Consider the following 19,234-nt stretch of genomic DNA (forward strand, 5'->3'; position numbering starts at 1 on the left):
CCAAAAACCTTCCTGAAAACTCCTATGGCTCTATCAGTTTATATACCCAGAAGAGAATTAGCTATCATTCTATCTGCCAAGGTTACTCTGATACATATTTATTTTCTCTTGGAGTTCAGAGTATTTTATATCATACAATATTTAGGTTATCATTTCAAAAGCTTTACCTACGATTAATCACACAAATATATGTTGCATTGAGTTCTAGAAGTTGTCTATCGGGCAATGATATCTCAAGGTGAATGAGACATGATGTTTTTAGCAAAATGAAAAACGTAATATAGTTATGATTCATTAAAAAGATAGTGGGGTCCTTGGACAGTAGTGTAACCTTTCCTGTGATGGGATGCCTGAAGGAAGATCATTTTCAACTAACATGGAACTTTGGACCAATTTGGTGGCCCTACAAGGTTTTGTAAGTGCGTCAAGACAGGAGAGAGCAGTTCTTAAATCAATTGTCTTAGCATCTTCAAATACTTGCTGTCTGTTTTTCATTATAGATGAGGAATTGGGCTAACAAAATACTCCTTTCTGTACGAAGCCTGGCCTGACGAGGAAGGGGACATAGCAGAGGCAATGGGCCTCAGCCTTAACGAAGCTCACTGCTTAATTGAGCACATTAGCAGAGGAAATGGTTTAGGGGGTCCCAAGGTTCTGGGGTGGCTGCTGCTGTGATTGAAATCATTATGGGCAATTTCAGAAAAACCAATATTGTAATTATTTGTAAATGTTGGTTTGCCATTCATCAGCAATAGGCATGTTGCTTTAAGAAGACCCCTGGGGTTAATTATACCCTTTGAGTTTAGCTTCATCTAGGATTCAATTTTTCCCCCTCAAATATTTTATGTTAAAGCTGAACACAGCACTACTTTAGAAATAAACCTTGCCAATAACAAATATTCTGGACAGTTCTGATAGTTTCCAGCAGACCGTAAGTCATACATGGGTGGAAAAAAAAAATGGTATGAAAAAGGCCGAGTGCTGTCAGATACACCCTAGGCAGGCTGATGAGTGCCCTCTTAAGAAACTGTAATTGAAATGTTTATTTCTGGCCCTGGAGATGACAGGTTCCTCCTTTGGAATTACTGGGCTTCTGTGCCCTTCATTAAATCCAAGTCTGCTGCATGCCTTCCCTCTCATCTGCAGGGGCCTGGAGGTGGAAAAAACTTTACAACAAAACCCACAGCAAGCTTGGGGCTTGGGGAAGAAGCATCCATGAGCTGTGAAAGGAGAGCAGGATTCCTTGCTCTGCTCCTGGAGGCCCAGTGCCAACAGTATGCCAAGCACGCGTGTCCAAGGGGCAAACAGCCCACCAAGGGCTCCATCCCTCTTCTTCGCTCATCCATTTTTAAATGTCCATTTTAAATTATGTATGGATTATGTGTCTGCAGGTGGGTTTGTATACATAAGTGCAGGTGCCTACAGAGGTCAGAAGGGGGCGTCAGAGCCTCTGGAACTGGAGTTACAGGCAGCTGTGAGCTGCCCAGTGTGGGGACTGAACTATCCTGGGTCATCTGCAAAAGCAGTACTCGTAACTACTGAGCCAACCCTCCAGCCCTCGTGTCTTCTCCTTCAAACAGATCTGCACTGAGGTCTGCAGTCTCAGCTATACACACGGTAACTACTGAATGATCTAGAGTCTGTACTGAAATCTCAAAGGTGAACGAGACATGACTTTTTAGCAAAATGGAAAACAATATAGTTATGATTCATTAAAAAGATAGTGGGGTCTATTACTATCAAATATTGTTCTGAATTAAAAACACTAACCATTTTGCTTATCGCAGCTCCCGTCTCCTCTGCTACTTCTTCCCAGCAATTTCAACCTTGGGTATACCTTTCTTATTCTATGCCTCTTTATACAAGTCCAAAAATGGATGATTTCCCTATTCACATGGGAAGCCTGTTTCACGTCTCCAGCACAGACACATTACAGTTCCATCAAGGAACAGTATTGACAGGTCCTTTGGGGATTAGCAAATTGCCTTGGGGAATTGGGATTTAGAGTGATTAGGCCACTAATTCTCCTTCTGAAATGGAGTTCTTAGCTAGAGATATCAAATGAATAACTCTAATGTGATGTAGGCTGTGTCTGTTCTTGGTCTTTATAACACTCCTTTAGCTCCGTTATATTAAAGATAAAGGTGCCAATTTGTCCTCAGCACTGTTCATCCCAAATGAGGTCTCTGGAGACAAGTGGTCTTTTTCTTTAGAGTTAAAGAGATGCCTGTGCTAAGGTGACCTGACCTTTGCCATCTGCGTCCCTGGCTTCAGGGAATATGGAATATGTGGGTAGGGATGTGGCCAGTTTCGGGTTTTATTTATTTAGAATGTGTGTGAGAATTTCACCTGCACAAATGTCATGTGCGTCACATGAGTGACTGGTGTCTAAGGAGGGCATCAGATACCCTAAGACTGAAATTACCAATGGCTTCGAGCTTCCATGTTGGTACCGGGAATGGAACCCAGGTGGTTTGCTATCTCTTAAGTCTCAATTCCTTAGGTCTTAGCAGAGACCTAAGCTTGGCCTTGAACTTCCCGGGGACGGGGGGGTGGGGGGGGGAGCTCACTGAGACACCTGATGCCGAGTCTGTTCTTGCCCAGTTCTCTTAGGATTATGAATGTGTGTTGGGGTTAGGAGGGAGGGGTTTGTATGACAAAATGCAAATTAGACAGCAACAAATGAACTCTGACAGACTGAGCCACAAAAACACCGATTCCATTCTTGTGGGTGGCATGAAAGCACCAACGGATTAATTGACCAATTATCTTCGTTTCATTGTCCTTAAAAAATAAATACCCTGACCAGGAAGGTTTGGCTTGTGGTTGTGGAGCTGATCCAGGCTGAAGAAATAACTACGGACGGAAATAACTATGACCGAGTGAACTCTGCTCTTGCCTCTGAGCCACAAGGGGGCGCCACACTTCACTATTTCATGAACATTGGTGTGAGTATTAAGTGGGCTACTGGGATGTTCCTGCCCTTACACTGGTAACCTTAGGGGATCCGGTCCCTACAGGAAGGCTTCAGGCTGATAATACTCCACTATTTCCTCTCTGAGGACCTTTCCGGCTATGGCTACCTCTCTACCCTGGGAGCCGCCAGGGTGGGAGATCCTTCGGAACAAAGGCAATTAGAGTAGAAAGTCTGTGTCGACCTGTCATAGGCCGAGGCTCCAAACACACAGCTGTAAAAAAAAAAAAATAAAAATAAAGGAGGGTGTGGAAGGGGCGGTTAGTGATGTTTTCAATCTAAGAAGGAAGAGTGGGTGTTAAAGAATTTAGTTCGTCAGAACCAGCATTGCCTAACACAAGTCAGGGTCAGTAGCTAAAGGAAAAAAAAAAGATCATTATGAAAGGGTGTGAAGGGAGCCATGCTCAGACATGCAACACGGTGACGGGGGAGCACAGCGGGCTTGTCACACTCATGCTGATGGTGGGAAACCGGAAGTCCCATTTACAGAGTCCTTGGACAATGACCTATAAAGCCACTTCTCTGCAGAGGCACCTCAAGCTAAAGATTCAGATATACGGGTGGGGGGTGGGGCTTAAGGCAATAGAGGCATCTTAGTTTGCATAGGGCTTAGTACAGCTCACCCCAACAAATTCACTCCTGCTGCTCTGTGGTAGGGACTTAAGCTTAAGTGTCCGTCTCCACCGGAGCTATTTGATGATGGGGGATGAGATTACGTCCCTGGCTTAACCTCTCTTCTCTTCATTCAGTGTTTTAGAATGGAACATAGTAAATAGTGTCTGGCTGATGGGCAGAGTATCTGGTACACGTTGAACGCATCCCAGTCCATTTTGGGTGGGAGTAGATGGTTAGAGAGAGGGATGGGGAACACCTGATTTAATCAGCTGGTGTATGTACGATCCACTAACAAGAGAGATGCTATTAGCTTATTGAAAGCATCTGAACTCAGGCCCGAGTCACTTAAATCCTTACTAATGACCAGGGAAAGAGGTGGGGGCTGCCCCCAACAAAGTTTCATTCTCTTACCCCATAAATTTTACTTGTTCTAACTTTTCCATCCCTCCTCCCTTTTTTTGGTTTAGTTGACCCATCTTCAGGAGTGAACAAATTTCTCAGTTTCAATGCTGCACTCCACTTCATCCTGAATCACAGCATTGCACTTCAATAGCCACATTTTTTTTAAAATAAACATATTTCAAATTCAAACTTCAGCATTTACATGCATTTAGTATCCAATAGGAAAATACCGGGGGATTTTTTTTTTTCTAGAATGCTAACCACTTAGCAGTCACCCCAGACTCTGAAAGAAGTCTACCCTGCTGGAAGCCAACTTAGGGGAATGAAAAGTGACTATGTTTGGGGTGAGAGGTTACAAAATCTTTAAGATTTAGTAATCTTAAACTTCCAATATTCTATGTCCAAAGACTGACAGATCCAATAACAATTTTTGACATAGATCAAATTATTACTGTGGTTTACAAGGTTCTGTTGTTTGGGGGACTTCTCTATTTTATTGGATACCATGTAAAATATAAGACAACTCATTGTTGGAAATGAAAGGGCTTCCTCTGCACGTCCAGGAATCTGGGTGTAAATGGGACTGGATTTAGGGCGATGTTGCCACAGCAACAGAGAGGAAGTCCTCAGTGACTGTGAATGGAGGGAGAAGGAAAGGGGATACACACAGGGTAACACATATAGGGAGTGTGACTGAGACCAGGAACAAAGACCATGCAAGACAAGCTATTGTGATTTTGACTGTGTCGATGTCGCCCAATCGATTCTCAGAGAAATGAGGTCAGAGGTGAGGTCAAATGGAGGAGAGGCTCTTGCATGCGCAGGCACACTGGGTGGTTATTAGTGTTAGTCTGACTACGTGCTCACTGCAGCCTGTATGTGTCTTTAGGGTGTGATGCGAAGTAACACTTTAGTTAGGAGAGAACAGAATGCCTGTGACTCCCAGGGGAGGCTCTGAACAGGTCTGAGTTTAGTGGGGGAAGCTGAGAGCTGACACCTCCTTCTCTCTTGATGGTGAGTGAGAAATGCTTTAACAAGGTTGTGACAGGCGCAATATTAGCTAATTATTTCGTCACCGTTATGCGCTTGATCAGGCTATAATTTTATTTCCTTTTCTGTAAGGGTCAATCATGTGCTTCTTGATTACACAGAGACTTCCAGTCACCGTTAATTGCCAAGTGACTTTTGCTTGATTTGTGCCTCCTTCCCTGGGGGAGGGCCACTTTTGAGAAGTGACACCTCAGTTATCAATCCAAATTCTCATTTCAGAAAAGTCCTCCATTTATGCAAATTTTGTGAAGCACTCTCTGGTTTTACAGGAGAGCAACCTTTGCACGGATCTCTCTCTCTTCCTGGAGCATTTCAAGGTTGCAAAAATATTTCTCCAGGGGTTGCAACACATTTTGGAGAAATTGTAGTCAACAAGGCCAATTTTCAAAGCATATTTCTGGGAAATAATGTTTGTGAAATCTTGTTAAAAATTCAAGTTCCCAAACTGTGCTGTGGCTAACATGGCTTTACTGAGAGGGCAGTTGGTATGACCAGATTTCTTGAGGGAAAATATTAAACTAAAGGCTGTCAAGTTATTGAATCGCCATGTCATGGTTGCAAGGACTGTTGAATTCTAGACATGAATTGATAGCAAGAGCAAATCTTTCAAATGACTTTGCTGAATCTGAAATGGGGAGAAATTCGTGCCAGGCTGTGGCTCCAGGTTTATTCCTCTAATCAGAACAAAGAGCTTTACCTTCTGTTCACCAGCGTGGACGACATCATCAGCACCATGCAAGCCACATGACAAAGTCACATGATACGCACGCACATGATTGGTTGAAAGGAAAGTGGAGGAGGTCACATGAAAAATACAAAAAAATTAAAAACTGATGTAAACAATGGGCAGGGAGAAAAAAACCAACAACAAAATCACAGACTAAATAAAAGGAGAAATCAACTTAAATTAGCAGCTTATATAGGAAACATTGGGAGGGCAGACATACTGCCCAGAGAGAGGAGAACAACAAACTATATAGCGCATTTAGTTAACAACACCATAAGCATTAGATACAGTTGCAACACTGCGTGCGTATTAATACCACACCAAGGAGCATGAACACTTTTTAAATGAGGGGGTGTTTCTGTCAAGGCCCAGATGTCAATCAAGATCAATCCCAGAGTCTGTTAAAGGGAAAGAAAAAACAACAGCAAGTTATTTATTCACAGATTCCAGAATTGTCTCAGCATCCTTGGGAAAGTGCTCGCCAAGAGCCGTAGGTCATCGGGGAAGAGTCCTGAAAGAATAATAGATTGTGTTTAATTAATGAGAGTCATTTCGTGTTTGTCCTGGTCAAATAGGAGAGGGAGATGACTGAAGGATGCTGGCCAGAGAGGGACAGCTCGTGTCTAACTCCACTTCCTTATGGCACACCCGTGACGTTCTTAACACTTTATGGGACTGCAAAGAGTCAAGGCACACATAAAAGGAAAGGCTACCACAGGTAAAGGACTAAGTACCTCCTTGGCAATTGAGATTATGGCTGCATTAATACCAAATATCAGGAACCAGCCCTGGTCCAGCACACAGAGAGCAAGATAACGCACACTTAGCTACTTATGGATCCACTGATGCCTTCAGAGTTGCTAAGACTACATGGATAAGAAAGGAGCTTGGGATTTATAGTGTCAACCTGGGTTTTCTTGTTTGAGCTCACCTATATTGCTTTTGCTGTGTGCTTTATTCCACATTGCAGTTTAGGACTGGGTGGCCCACCCTACTATTCTTAGGTTTCCTATCATGACTTTCACAGGCTTGGGGGTCGGGGAAGGAAGTTCTAGCTTTTGACAGTTGTGGTTAAGAGAGAAGGGGAAAGATGCAAGGTCAAGATATCTTTTGAAAGTATGCTGCTGCTTAATGAGAGAGAAATGCCTTAGCTGAGTGCCATATCCATTTCCCACTGTGAGTTAACAGAATGCACGATCTTATGCTCTATCATGACACGGCTTCTTGCCATACGTGCCTGGAAGGGATTATATGTGACAAGTAGTTTTTCTTGATATGATTTATGAAAACTGTCTTCACTTATGGTTATAAACAGATCATCACACACAGATACAGATACACACATATACACCACACATGCACACACATATATACATACATACATATACACACAGAAACACACACACATATACATACACACACACACACACACACACACACACACACACACACACACACACACACCTGTAAGAGATATTACTTAATTTCACCCGTGTTATCTGACTGATGGAGTTCTACATGACCCCAGCCATTCTGTTTCCTTTGTATGGTGGCTCACATCTTTTGCATCTTGATTCAGTGGTGACTAATACATTCCTGCTAAGTCAGGCTGCTGCCAATCGGTACGTCCTCTCCTTTATCTCACTGTCCACTGGGACTTATGGTTTGGGTCACTAGTCAAGTGGTTCAGATAAAACGGACTCCAACCTCCTACTCAGATTTCACAACTAAGCATCTTATCTGTGGGTAGAAATGCCTGAAGTATAAAAACCGAAACTCCCATCAGGGGAAAAATACTTCACTCCTTTTCAGGAGAAGTTTGGAAACCAAGACTGTGTTTCATTGACAGACAAGACCAAGATGCAAAGAGATGTCTCAAACAGGACAGGGTTGTGCAAATGGGTCCTGTAGCTTTCTCCCATTGCCTGGGACACATACAGCAAGAGGCGGGAAGAGGACAGTGGGAGAGCTGTGGTAGAAGGGAGCTGTTAGCCTTTCTCAAATGCAAATACACCACAAACAAACAAGAAAACCCTCCAACCCGTGCGAATGAGTCTAGCTTATTGTCATGCATTGCTCCTCTCACAAAACCAAACCTCAAAGGCATCAGGAATTGAAAGTCATTGCAGTGCACACACAGAGGAACACTGAGAAAGCAGACCATAGCTGTCTTCCACAGGAGGAAAAAAAAAAAACATTCCATGCAGTACACACAACCAGGAAACTCTTTCCTCCCCTCTTTAATTATGTATCGGAAGCCTTAGCCAGGGTGTGGGAGCTGTACACTGCCTTATCTGACTGCTGCTTGGTAGGAGGCAGGACAAGCTCTCCCTGCGTCCAGAAATGAAACCCCTGGCTGTGAGCCATGAGTGCTGGAACATACACAGTCATTTGCAAAGACTCTTGTGGCCTAGCCGAGGCCTTAGGCCCTCAGCACCCATGTGGTTTCACATCCTTAAGGCCAGCCTGGATGTCTTCAGCAGGGATTCAGCCAGGTTTTCAGGTTGGTCTAGGGGGGTGCAGTTGTCCCCTGGATCCTACTGTCTGGAGAGGACATCTAGCCCTTCCAACCCAGCAGCCTAGGGGGTGACTTTGTTCTATTATTTTTCTAGCACCAAGTGTTCGGGGTGGGGGGGAACAGAATGAAGGGGCTGTGGCTTCTGCTACTGTGTGCTCTGCTGAGGGACAAGGGCAGCCATGTTGTCAGGGGGCACAGCTCCTTCTGCCATTCTCTGAGCAGCTCTCTCTGCTGCCTCTGGTTTCTTCTTGCTCCCAGGCTTCCCTCACTTTATTACATTGCACTCTCTCTCCCTCCCCCGTCTCTCTCTCCCTGTGTGTGTATGAGCACAGTCCCATAAGGCAAGGACAGTAAAACTGTGGCAAGGAGTTGCCATTCTTTGTCCCCAACCCTTCCCTCCCCCATGTTTTCCCAGTCTTTTTCTGTTTTAAACACAAATGCCAACTTGGAAAGGTCTCCCCAAGCACAAACAGCCACCCCTTATTCTTTTGGAGGAGGCACCATTTGCTTTCTTGGCCAAACAGACAGCATGCTTAGGAATCCACTCGAGGCTGGGCGCCTCCGTGCAGTCACACCACAGTCTGTGCTACTACAAGCGTCTGATCGGAGGCACTGCCCAGAGCAGCAAGCTCTGTACTCACTAGTCAGGTCTGTGGTTGGAAGGACAGGAAGAGGCCAGGTTGCTATGGAAACATGAAGGATGGAAAGGGCGCTAAATGGTGAGGGCCAGAAAGGACATAAAACTCACATACCCCAAAGTACAAATTATGCATATCAGTGTGTGTATATATATCATATGTGTGTGTGTGTGTGTGTGTATGCACAGAAATATATGTATCAGAGACAGTGCATCAGTCACTCATTCCTGTCTCCCTGATTTATCAATATTAACATAAATATTTTGGAGAGATTATCAAAGATTTTGCTGATAAAGAACTCATGCAGCAAGAGATAACATATCCCCAATTATTTTTTTGAATAAATCCAGTTACTAAATGCTGGACATTATATTTTGTGTATTTTTTCATTTAATATTCTTTTTGTTCTTACAAATATGCATACCATAAAGGGGAATCTATCTTTAGTTTTAGAGATAAGAAATTTGAGATTTGGGGATTCCAAAGAGACTCCTCTGTGGTCATGAGGTCAGAGCAGGGATTTGAACTGAGGGCAGATTGCTCCCGAGGCCTAGACTTCCCTGGCCACAGAGCATAGCCTGGATTGAGATGGTAGGGAAGATTTTTATTCAGAATGATGGAAGACGGCTTGAGGCTGAGTCCAAACCATGGGGGGCTTCTGCAGCATTATGGAAAATAAAGCCATCTAGGCAGGGCCATGCTGCTGTGTGCTACTCTGACCTTGTGGGGACATCACCCCAGGCATTGTTCATCCAATGTCTCACTTTGTCATCCCCACCCCTACCTCAGCTCTCCCCCTTTCCCACCTCCCACTAGAAAGCCAGGTTCGAGTTTCCCAAGAGTGGACCTGCTCCACTCTTCCAGATTCAAAGAACTAAAGTATAGCACTCGAGAAATGAGTGGAAAGAACCAGGCTCATGCTCTGTAAAAAGGCCCAGTTCATACTCCCGCTGGGTCAGTGATGCTCATCCAGGATACCCAAACCAGAGCTTGATAAATGCTATCATCTTCGTTATTTTCTTTATGGTGGGGGTGGGTATGGAGTGGGAGCAGGTTCACCATTTGATTTTAGAGCAGAGAGCAGCAAGTGTCACTTGCAACGTGTTTAAGTAATTTGTGTGGCCTGTCAGTAAGCAGGCACTGTTAACTTCCTCACAAATATTTATGAGGAGTCTATGCACTTACGGACACTGCACTTACAGACACAGTGAAAGCTACACTGTGTCTCTCTTATTTCACTCTCTTATTTCAGAGTTTGAATCCAACTAAAATAAAGGGTAAAATCACAACGCCTCAAAGCGTTTTACATGACCCCGTAGGCAGGGCAGAGTCTTTTTTTTTCCCCTTGGTAAATTCCTTCGGCTTTTCCAAATATCGGCTTTGGTCTGACCTGGCCTGCAGGGAATCACATCACAAGTATACAAAGCAGCCTCGGGACAGCTGTCTGCAGGGTGTCCTACCCAGAGCAAAGCTCTTCTCTTGTCTGCCCTGAGAGGCCCTGTGTCTATTCCTTTTTCCCTTTGCTTCTTAAAAAAACCCCTGATGTGACTTTCCATTGCCAGAGCTGAGTTATCTCCCGGTGAAGTGGTGAAGCATATGACCTTAGGCAGAGTCATGCCTGGTGGATAGGTACCTGCAGGGATGGGGCTGAAGAAAAAATACTCACTAGCTCGAGGAGACAACGGAACATGGGTGGAAGAGTTAGCAGGTGCCACTGGAGAAACAGAAAATGAAGGTGAAAAAAAATGGAAAATAGATCACTGGGAGCATACGGGTGCTGAATTGAAAAGAAAAATGGGAGTAGCAATCCTGGGGTGCTGGTATGAGGAGCTGGTGGGAAGCAAAGTTGGAAAGAGAAAGCAATGTGTGGGACAGGTGGCTGGCACGCTAGCAGACTGTACTCAGGGCTTTCTTTTAAGTACACACCTTGAACCCAAGAGCCTGGTAAGGCTGGCATGCAGGTTAAGGAATTAGCCAGGAGTAGCTGAAGAGGCCTCAAACCTTGACTGAACACAAACAGCCATTTGGGCAGGATGACCTGTGTCCATAAGCTCTGAGGGACAGGAGGACAGACATCTAGGTCTCCCATCTAGGCTTAATGGGAGCCTTAGCATGGAAAGAGACTGGATTTTCAGGTTACACTCTGGATATGTTTCTATATAGGAATGTGTTTATGTACATCTTCTGTTTGTGTGAATGCACACTTGTGTTAGTGGGTGATCGTGCACACCTGTGTGTGTGTGTGTGTGTGTCAAGGCCAGATGTTGAGTGTCTTCTTCAATTGCTTCTCCACCTTATTTTAAAAATATTTTATTTTAAATTACATCTATATGTGCATGTCTTTGTGTAAATGTATATGTATATGAGTGTAGGTACCCGAGAAAACCGGAAGGGGACATCAGATCCTCTAGAGCTAGAGTTATGGGTACTTGTGAGCTGTCTGACATGGATCCTGAAAATTTAACTCTGGTTCCCTGTAAGCGTAGAACATGCTCATAACCAGTGAGCCCTCTTTCTAGTCCCCAGTCACCTTACTTTCTAAGATGGGGGGGGGTTCCTCTCATTGAACCTAGGACTGACTGATTCAGAGAGTATTGCTGGCTACACAGCAAGACCCCTGTTGTCCCTATGGCCCTGGTCCTCGGGTCACAGGCACACGCAGCTGTTCCTGGCTTTTTTATGTGAGTGTTAGGGACTGGACTCAGATCTTCTAAATGACTGAGCATCTCCCTCTCCGTCCTGGCACATATAGCTAAACCTACATATCTCACTCTCTAACCTGAACAACTGAGCGAGATGGAATTGGCCATCTTCAACAATACATGGCTGCTTTCCAAAAACCCTCCCTAGAGCAGGTGACTGTTGACATTGCTGGGGAAGAGTGGGACAAATAACATTCAGTGTCATTCCCGTGTCCCCAGAGAAAGGAATTGTTAAAGATATAGGATCCTCTCAAACAATCCCAAGTACCCTTCAGTGTGGAGGATGCTTAGAGGCTGCCCACCTGCACATGGGGATACTGAATGGTGTTTGATTGACAAGTATCCAGAAGTTATCCATCAGCAGTAACAAAAGGCAGGCTCCCCTGGGAGCTGGGTGACACAATGGGAAAGCTATGGGCAGAGCTGCCTCAGTGCTCAGGGCTTGGTTTTCCAGTACCTTCCAGATGACGCCATCAGAGGCAATGTCCCTGATGTCATAGCAGTTTGGTTACCAGTCTTTCATGAATAGGTGGCTCAGTTAATTAAAGTAAATGTCTCTCACTTTCTTGTGTGTGTATGTGGGTGTGTGTGTGGCTTGAGATGTTTGTGTAATTGCCCACATTATTTGGGGAAAGGCCTAATACCTTATGCATTTTAATCATGTGCACTGCAATACATTTAAGGTGTCTTCCCATGTGTCACAGAGGGTACAGCATATCAAGATAACAATCTGGAGACACATCTTTTAAAAGACATGTACCTGATATACTCTATTTTGTTTCTCGGCATAGAAGCAAAATCAACAGTATCAACTAGGCCATGAAAGTCTGCAAGTGTGGGGGCTCATTGACAGAGCGAAAAGATTCACCAAGAAGACAGAGTACAAGTTACCAGCAGGGAAGCCCCTCTCCTGAGGCAAGCAGATCATGAACTTATTAGGGGAGGGTCGCAAGTCCACACAGGCATCGAACTTGAAACCACATGCACAGAACACTCCCCAGGTGAGAGCTTAGTTCGTTTAGGCTCACAGCTCTCTTTTCTTCTCTGTGCACTGTACCCAGAGGACCCTCAAAAGCTAAATCATGCTTTGCTTCGCAGCTAGCTGGTAGGCCTTAGGACTTTTGCTAAGTTTTGCCTGCTCTTCTCCGGCTGTGATTAACCTACACACCTGACTGTGAAGAGGTTTCCTAGGGAGCCAAGACAACAACTCTTATTATTGAAACATCTCAATAACTCCTACAGTTAGTTAATGCCCAACACTAGTCTTAACTAACCCCTCTCAACTCAGAAGTCTGGCAGCTAACCCTCTGGCCTTGTGCCTTTTCTCTCTCCTGAGGTTAGCGGTTCCACTTTGGTCCCGAGTTCAGAGCCAAAAGTCAGTCTGTGTTTATACACCTATAGTCCTATAGGACAGGGCAATGGTGCCAGCGGGTGAGTGGCTTGGAGAGAAGGACACACATCAGTCCACAGATGATTCTCTATCTGAGTTCAGACAACTTTCTTGTCTTTCAAGAAGTGGGAGCGAGGACCCAGAGGAGACACTCGTAAAGACTTGCAGCATCACAGTAGAAAAAGTGGGCTTTGCCTCAGCAGTGCTTAACACTGGCTTCATCTCCCCCTTGGTGTCCTTTCTCAGGACAGGCAGGATGCTCTCCTGCAGTCCCACATCAGTGACTTGGGGAAAGCTTATGAAGGTTAAGGGAAAGAACCCACTTCACTTCTGCTTGTCAAAAATAATCTTTCCTTCTTAACCCTCCTTCCCTCCGTCTCTCCCTCCCTCCTCTCCCTCTGTCACTCTGTCCTTCCTTCTTTATTTCCTTCCTTTCTTCTTTCTTTTCTTCTTTCTTTTCTTCCTCCCTCCCTCTGTGCCTGCCTGGCAGTTCTAATCTATGGTGTTGCACAGCCCAGGCAAGTGCTGCACGGTTGAGATCTATCTCCAGTCCTCTCTCTTTTCATTTTATCTTGAGGCAGGGTCTCACTAAGTTACCCAGGGTAGTCTGAAACTCAGTTTGTAGCCAGGGCAGGCCTTGAACTTATGATCCTCCTACCTAAGTCTCCCACAAAGCTTTTCAAGGCCTGTAAGGCCTGATGCTTATTAACTCTTTAAATCATACTTTTATTATATGATTGAGAAAACCAACTTTCGCCGAAGACTCTTAGAGTCTCCGTTAATCACCAACATTCACACTACTGGACAACAAAGTCCAGGGGCTTCCTTCTTTTAAAAGTTAAGAACTAAAACTAAAAGTAAAAATTGTAATTAAACACATATTTTTTAACATGACTTGAAGCATACCTTCTGCTATATTAAAAAAAAACAAACCCAACCCCTCCCCAATAATCCTATCTTCATAAGACCCAAGCTGGTAATGAATGCAAACTACTGTGACCTGGAGGGCCAAGTCTAGTTCCTCCAAGTCAGTAATTGCTGCAGAGAAGACAGCCAACAGAAAGTCTTATTTGGGCCTCCCGCTCTCTAACTAGCAAAGCTGGTCCTCACTTACTGATCACTTCCTGTAGAGAAGGGTCTGGAGGAAGCAACTTAGGATTGCTGGAAGGATCCAGAAGGAAGAGCTTTCTCACCAGAGTTCCCCTGAGGCGCAGCTGTCAGTCCTCCCCACTGCTCCCTGTCTGCTCCCCTCATCCCCACAGGCCCTGATTCTGACACCTTCCCTAGCTGACACATTCAAACACCAACTTGGCTGCTAGCACAACATCCACACTCAGCTACTTAGTTTTTGCTGTTGTGGCAGTATTTCCAAATACTTTTATAACTATAAGTTTCCCCAAGTGCCTTTTAGGATCTAGCAGCTTTCTAGAATGGTGTACAGCTTCCTGAGTACCTTTCTGTCCGGGTCTGTCAGGTGCCTCCACGCTGTGTTCTCAAGGTGCTCAGTCTAGGGAGAGCTAGACCTTGGCAAAGTGACTTTAGGGAGTTGGGTGTCTCTTCAGGCTGAGGGGTCAGGGCCAGTTCTACTCTCTTTAGCACCTGCCACCTCTCTTGTTTCCTTTGTTCTCAGCATCTTGTGTTTCCAGTTTACAAAATTAGAATGTCACTCCAAAGCGACTCTCCCCCTCCCTCCATGCTACTGGGTAGCTACTAAGTTAAGTGGCAGGTCTTTTCCCAACATGGGAATGTCCACTGTCAGTAATCCAGTGCAAATGAAGAGAGCTGACCAGAATTGAGGGCTTAGCTCCCTCCCCATGCCCACCGCAGGCAGTTGCCCACAGGACACAGTATAGCTACACCTTTCTGAGAGCCTCCACTAGGCCTTCCCACCAGTTGTCTCTGCTCCTTCTCATTTCCTAACTAACAAATAAGCCAGGAACCATGCGTGCTCCATTCTCTTACTTCCTAAAAACAAAGAGGAAGATTATTTTTGGCTCCTTCTCCTCGATCATATTTGGAACAATGTCCTCAGGAGGCAGGTGTCACTCTGCTGGTACTAGGGCTAAAAGTGAGGCATTGCTATTAGCTTGTTACTCGGAGATCATCTGCAGATTTCCACCACGCTTGGTTCAGCAAACCTTATCTTTTCCACACAGTAATTACTACACACAAAGATTAATAAATAAACACAATTTCAAAAGACAACGGAAGTCGCATGCTCTAGAACAGTAGTGTTAGCCTCCTGGAGTGACCTATATATGTTAACAAAGGCACAGCTAGACTAAGGTCAGTGTGGTTAGGGCTCAGACAGCATCATCTACTTCAGCCTCTAGGGGACAAAAAAAGGGGCCAAGAACTAAATTATGAACTAGAACTAGGTGTTAACACTATGGAAACAGGTAATGAGGTATGAAGAGGCACTTACGTGGAGGAGGGCTATCTGCATTTCCCATGGATGGAACACAGACGGAAAGAAAAGCCAAGAGACAGACCCAAGGGAAAAAAAATAAGATGTAAAAGAAATGAACAGAATCCACAGAGCACATGGAGCTGAAACTCAAATCATCAAATTACTTTAAACGGAAAGGAACAGTCCCGGCAGAAGGACCGTGAAGCAGCTCTATCGTTGGGAGAAGATAAGGGGGATCTTTTTGTAGGCTCCCAGGCTTCTCAGACAAAGAAGCAAAGGGTTCTCTTGTGTGGATTAAATCCGGGTCTGGGGAGAGCTTGGAGGGCCATGGTCACCCAGGAGAGCAGCTCCACAGCATCGTCATCGGCTGGAGGGAGCTAGGAGCTTTGTGGGGCAGCAGTGTGGATGGCAGAGGAACATGGTCAGGAGAAGGCTCGTCCAGAGCCTGGCTGCTGAGGCAAATGAAGGCTAAAGCTGGGCAAGCATGGCTTAGGGTTGGAGGGAGTGACACAGAGAGAAGCTAGAGGCCGCCCTGAGTGGAACCTGGGGAAAGCAGCTCTCCTGAAGGAGTCTTAGAGGCAGAGATGTCTGGGGAGTCGTCTTGGGAAGGAAGAATCAGACAGGCCTCTGTTAGACGCTGGGTACCTGTACCCCTTCACAAAGAAGATTCTAATTTCCTCTCTATGACTTAATATTGTCACTGCATCAAAAGTGCAGGCACTAATGACACGAGCTGTCACTGTCTCTATTGTCTTCCTTCAAGTCACAAAGTATTTAGGGGCCTCTGTGGCCTGGCTCAAAAAGCAGCACTCCCAACTCCTTCCATTTGCCCTACATCCCCCTCCTCCCCTCCACTGCCCCACCTCAGACTCTCCACCAAAGGTAATCATTGGTGGCCTCTGGCTGCTATTCTAATAAACTGGGCCACCCACTAGGACAGTAAGTATCCTCCACACATTTTGAGAAGAGTGAGGGCAGATCAGCCATCCCTGAGAACCAGAGTGTTGAGTGGGCCACTAGGAACACGGGGACCAGAGAGTTAAAAGCTATCTTCCGAGCTATCACAGGGGGCAGCTCAGGGTCCCTGTGTGTCCCTGAGGAAAGGATGGAAGAGTGTGAATGCGGAGAGAGACAGAGCAGCTGGTTGTACTTACGGACTGGCTGTGTCTTGAACTCAGTGGCTGCACTGATCTCGCCTAGCCCCTTGCCGTTGAGGGCCGCCAGTCGTACCGAGTACCTTGTCTCAGGCTTCAGGCCCATGATGGTGACAATGCCTTCCATGTTGGCTGTCGTGAGAAAATGGGGCTGATTAAAAGAGAGTGCCCGTGTACAGGGAAGTAAACGTGGTGGAAGATGGTATGGTGGGCCTTCAGCAAATGAAACAACCACCATTGTTTGGCAACCATGCAGAAAAATCGAAAGCAGGAGATGAATGGATACCTGTACACTCACGTTCACACCTGCAGTGTGAAGTCCCAAGTACACACCAACGGTCCAAAGTCACAAGCAGCCTTGATGACTTCATATAACAGATGAATGGATTAAGGAAATGTAGCAAGGAACATTGGTGGGAGATTTACCCAGTCTTACAGGTGAAACATTGGCATGTGCTATGATATGATAAACCTTGAGAACATGTTGTTAAATGAATTAGCTGCTGCTAGAGGAACATAGCATATGATTCCACTCTGAGGAGGAACCTAGAATAATCAGCTAGGGAGCGACGGTGGAATGGTAGCTGCCAGGGGCCAGAGGAGGTGGGTAAAGGAGGAATCAGAGTTCCTGTCTGAGGTGATGGAAATGTTCTGAAGGTGGTCAGCAGTGACAGCTGTGATGTGATGTTACTGGCTTGTATACTTAAACATGGTTAAACGCAAAATTCATGTGAATTTTTGCCATAATTAAAATATAAGTAGAAGTGATCTTTTAAAACAGAAGGGACTGAGGAAGCATCTCTGTGGATGAAGTGTCTGTTGTACAAGAGGAATGCCTGATTTCAAATCCCCAGAAGCTATGTAAAAGCTGGAGTGGAGGCACTCTCCTGCAACCCAGCACAGGGGGTAGACACAGATAAACCATAGACCAGTGAAGCTCCCTGGTCAGCCAGTCTAGCTGAAGTCATGATTTTCAGGGCCAGAAAATAAAGGTGGGGAATATACAGGAGATCTCTATCTATCCATGGATACTTGATGCTGACTCCAGAAGTGGGGCACAGAGAGAGACGGGGGGGGGGAGCACACACACACACACACACACACAAACACAGGGGGGTTGGAGGAAGGGAAGGAGGAAGAAAGAGAAAGATAGGTGGAGGAACACACACACAAACACACAGGCAGGGTTGGAGGGGTTGGTGGAAGGGAAGGAGGAAGGAAGAGAGGGTAATAGAAAGGAAGAGAGAGAGATGGGGATATTTAATCTTGAAAGACACCACTGGATTGATTTAACTTGAAAGACAGAACAGAATTTATTCATAGTAGATTTGTCTTTGATCTTGCTGTCTTGGTTACTATCAGCAGTCTATGACTGTTCCTGTGTATAGACCATTAGGGATGCCCAGGTGTCACCAGGGAGGAAGCAGAGGGCAGAGTGGAGGATGCTCTGCACTCTCCCATTGAGCTCAGTACTTAATTGGGTCTTCTGTCTGGGAATCATCTGAGATGTCCTTCCTGTCCTGGTGAGGTCACAAGAACTAGGCTCTGAAGCAGCAAGGGACAGAAGGTCAACAACTCTATGGAAGCATGACCCTGACCTAATTCTAGCTGAAGAGTTCTTATCTCTAGATGAATCTGGATGGGCTGGCAGAGGGTGACATCCTGCACGCTCCCTACCTACACAGTCAACAAAGATCTGATGGACTCAAGTGTGAACTAGACTCACCTTCCTTGGCATCATACCACTTGAAATGCCATGCTTCTTCCCCCAGCGATTTCCACTCAGCCTTGTACTTGAGGATGGGCACTCCACCGGTGGCCTCTGGCTCATCGAACTGCACCTGTGCTGTGCTGGAGTATGGTTCCACCCGGTCAATGGATGGAGAAGAGGGTGTGTCTGTGGAATTCATAGGGACACCCAGGTCACAGATGTGGCCCAAGACAACAACGCCCAATTTGAAGTGTGTGTCTTATGTTTCTGCTTAGACTTGGGAAATCCTATCTAAACGTAAGGATCTCTGATTTTGGAGACTCCAGTTTCCTAGCTTACTTCACAGTCTCCTCAACCTATCCCATAGCTGGATACTCTCACTCTAAGTGGCTAGCAGCATCTGACTCTTCAGAGCCCGACTTCATCTTCTACTCCTTCATCGGTATCCTTGAGATGTGTAAGATGCACCAATGAAGGCAAGGATGGTGTGGAAGTTACCATGAGTGGCATTTACCTGCTTGAACAAGGATGAATTCCAAGGACTCCTGCCCAATACGGTTCACTGCTGTACAGTTGTAGTTTCCAAAGTCATTTTCTGAATCAGGGGTTACCTATAGAAGGATAAACCCCACAGATTACAAGTGTCCCATGGATGACCACCCTCAACTTATTTCTTAGATTCAGTTAGCAAAGAATAAATTCGGTTAAGTACACATTATCTATCTCAGTGGAAGGAGCTCAGTGGCTCATGGAAGAGACATGATTCTACTTCCCAGTCCCAGCCTAGGCACATGGTCAGGACCAATGAAGCGGAGGATGGAGACCTAGAAGAAAGGCTTAGTTTCTTCTCCACCCGATGTTCTCCAGTTCTGGATGTGCCAGAGAAGCAGGAGAAATGATGAAACTTGTCCCTGACCACACAGCCTGTTCCACCCTGTCTTTC

At 45.5% G+C, this 19,234-nt stretch overlaps 1 protein-coding gene across 19 annotated transcripts in view; it reads right to left on the minus strand.

Annotated features, from left to right (window-relative positions):
* The window catches only part of Ncam1 (neural cell adhesion molecule 1), a 292,659-nt gene that overhangs the window by 23,065 nt on the left and 250,360 nt on the right, over positions 1-19,234 (minus strand). For 7 of the 19 annotated variants that reach the window (XM_031346028.1, XM_031346019.1, XM_031346020.1 and 4 more), the window contains 6 exons: positions 18,806-18,902; positions 18,307-18,477; positions 16,581-16,712; positions 15,442-15,456; positions 10,591-10,638; positions 8,928-8,969 (listed from right to left, as the gene is read on the minus strand). In XM_031346028.1, the coding sequence (XP_031201888.1) occupies positions 8,928-8,969; positions 10,591-10,638; positions 15,442-15,456; positions 16,581-16,712; positions 18,307-18,477; positions 18,806-18,902 (505 nt within the window). Of the gene's footprint in view, positions 1-8,927; positions 8,970-10,590; positions 10,639-13,922; positions 13,926-15,441; positions 15,457-16,580; positions 16,713-18,306; positions 18,478-18,805; positions 18,903-19,234 lie in introns of all 19 variants that reach the window. The other 12 variants (XM_031346024.1, XM_031346027.1, XM_031346030.1 and 9 more) reach the window with 3 other exon arrangements.

Source organism: Mastomys coucha, unplaced genomic scaffold, assembly GCF_008632895.1.
Source record: "Mastomys coucha isolate ucsf_1 unplaced genomic scaffold, UCSF_Mcou_1 pScaffold23, whole genome shotgun sequence".
In the NCBI taxonomy this organism is placed as follows: domain Eukaryota; kingdom Metazoa; phylum Chordata; class Mammalia; order Rodentia; family Muridae; genus Mastomys; species Mastomys coucha.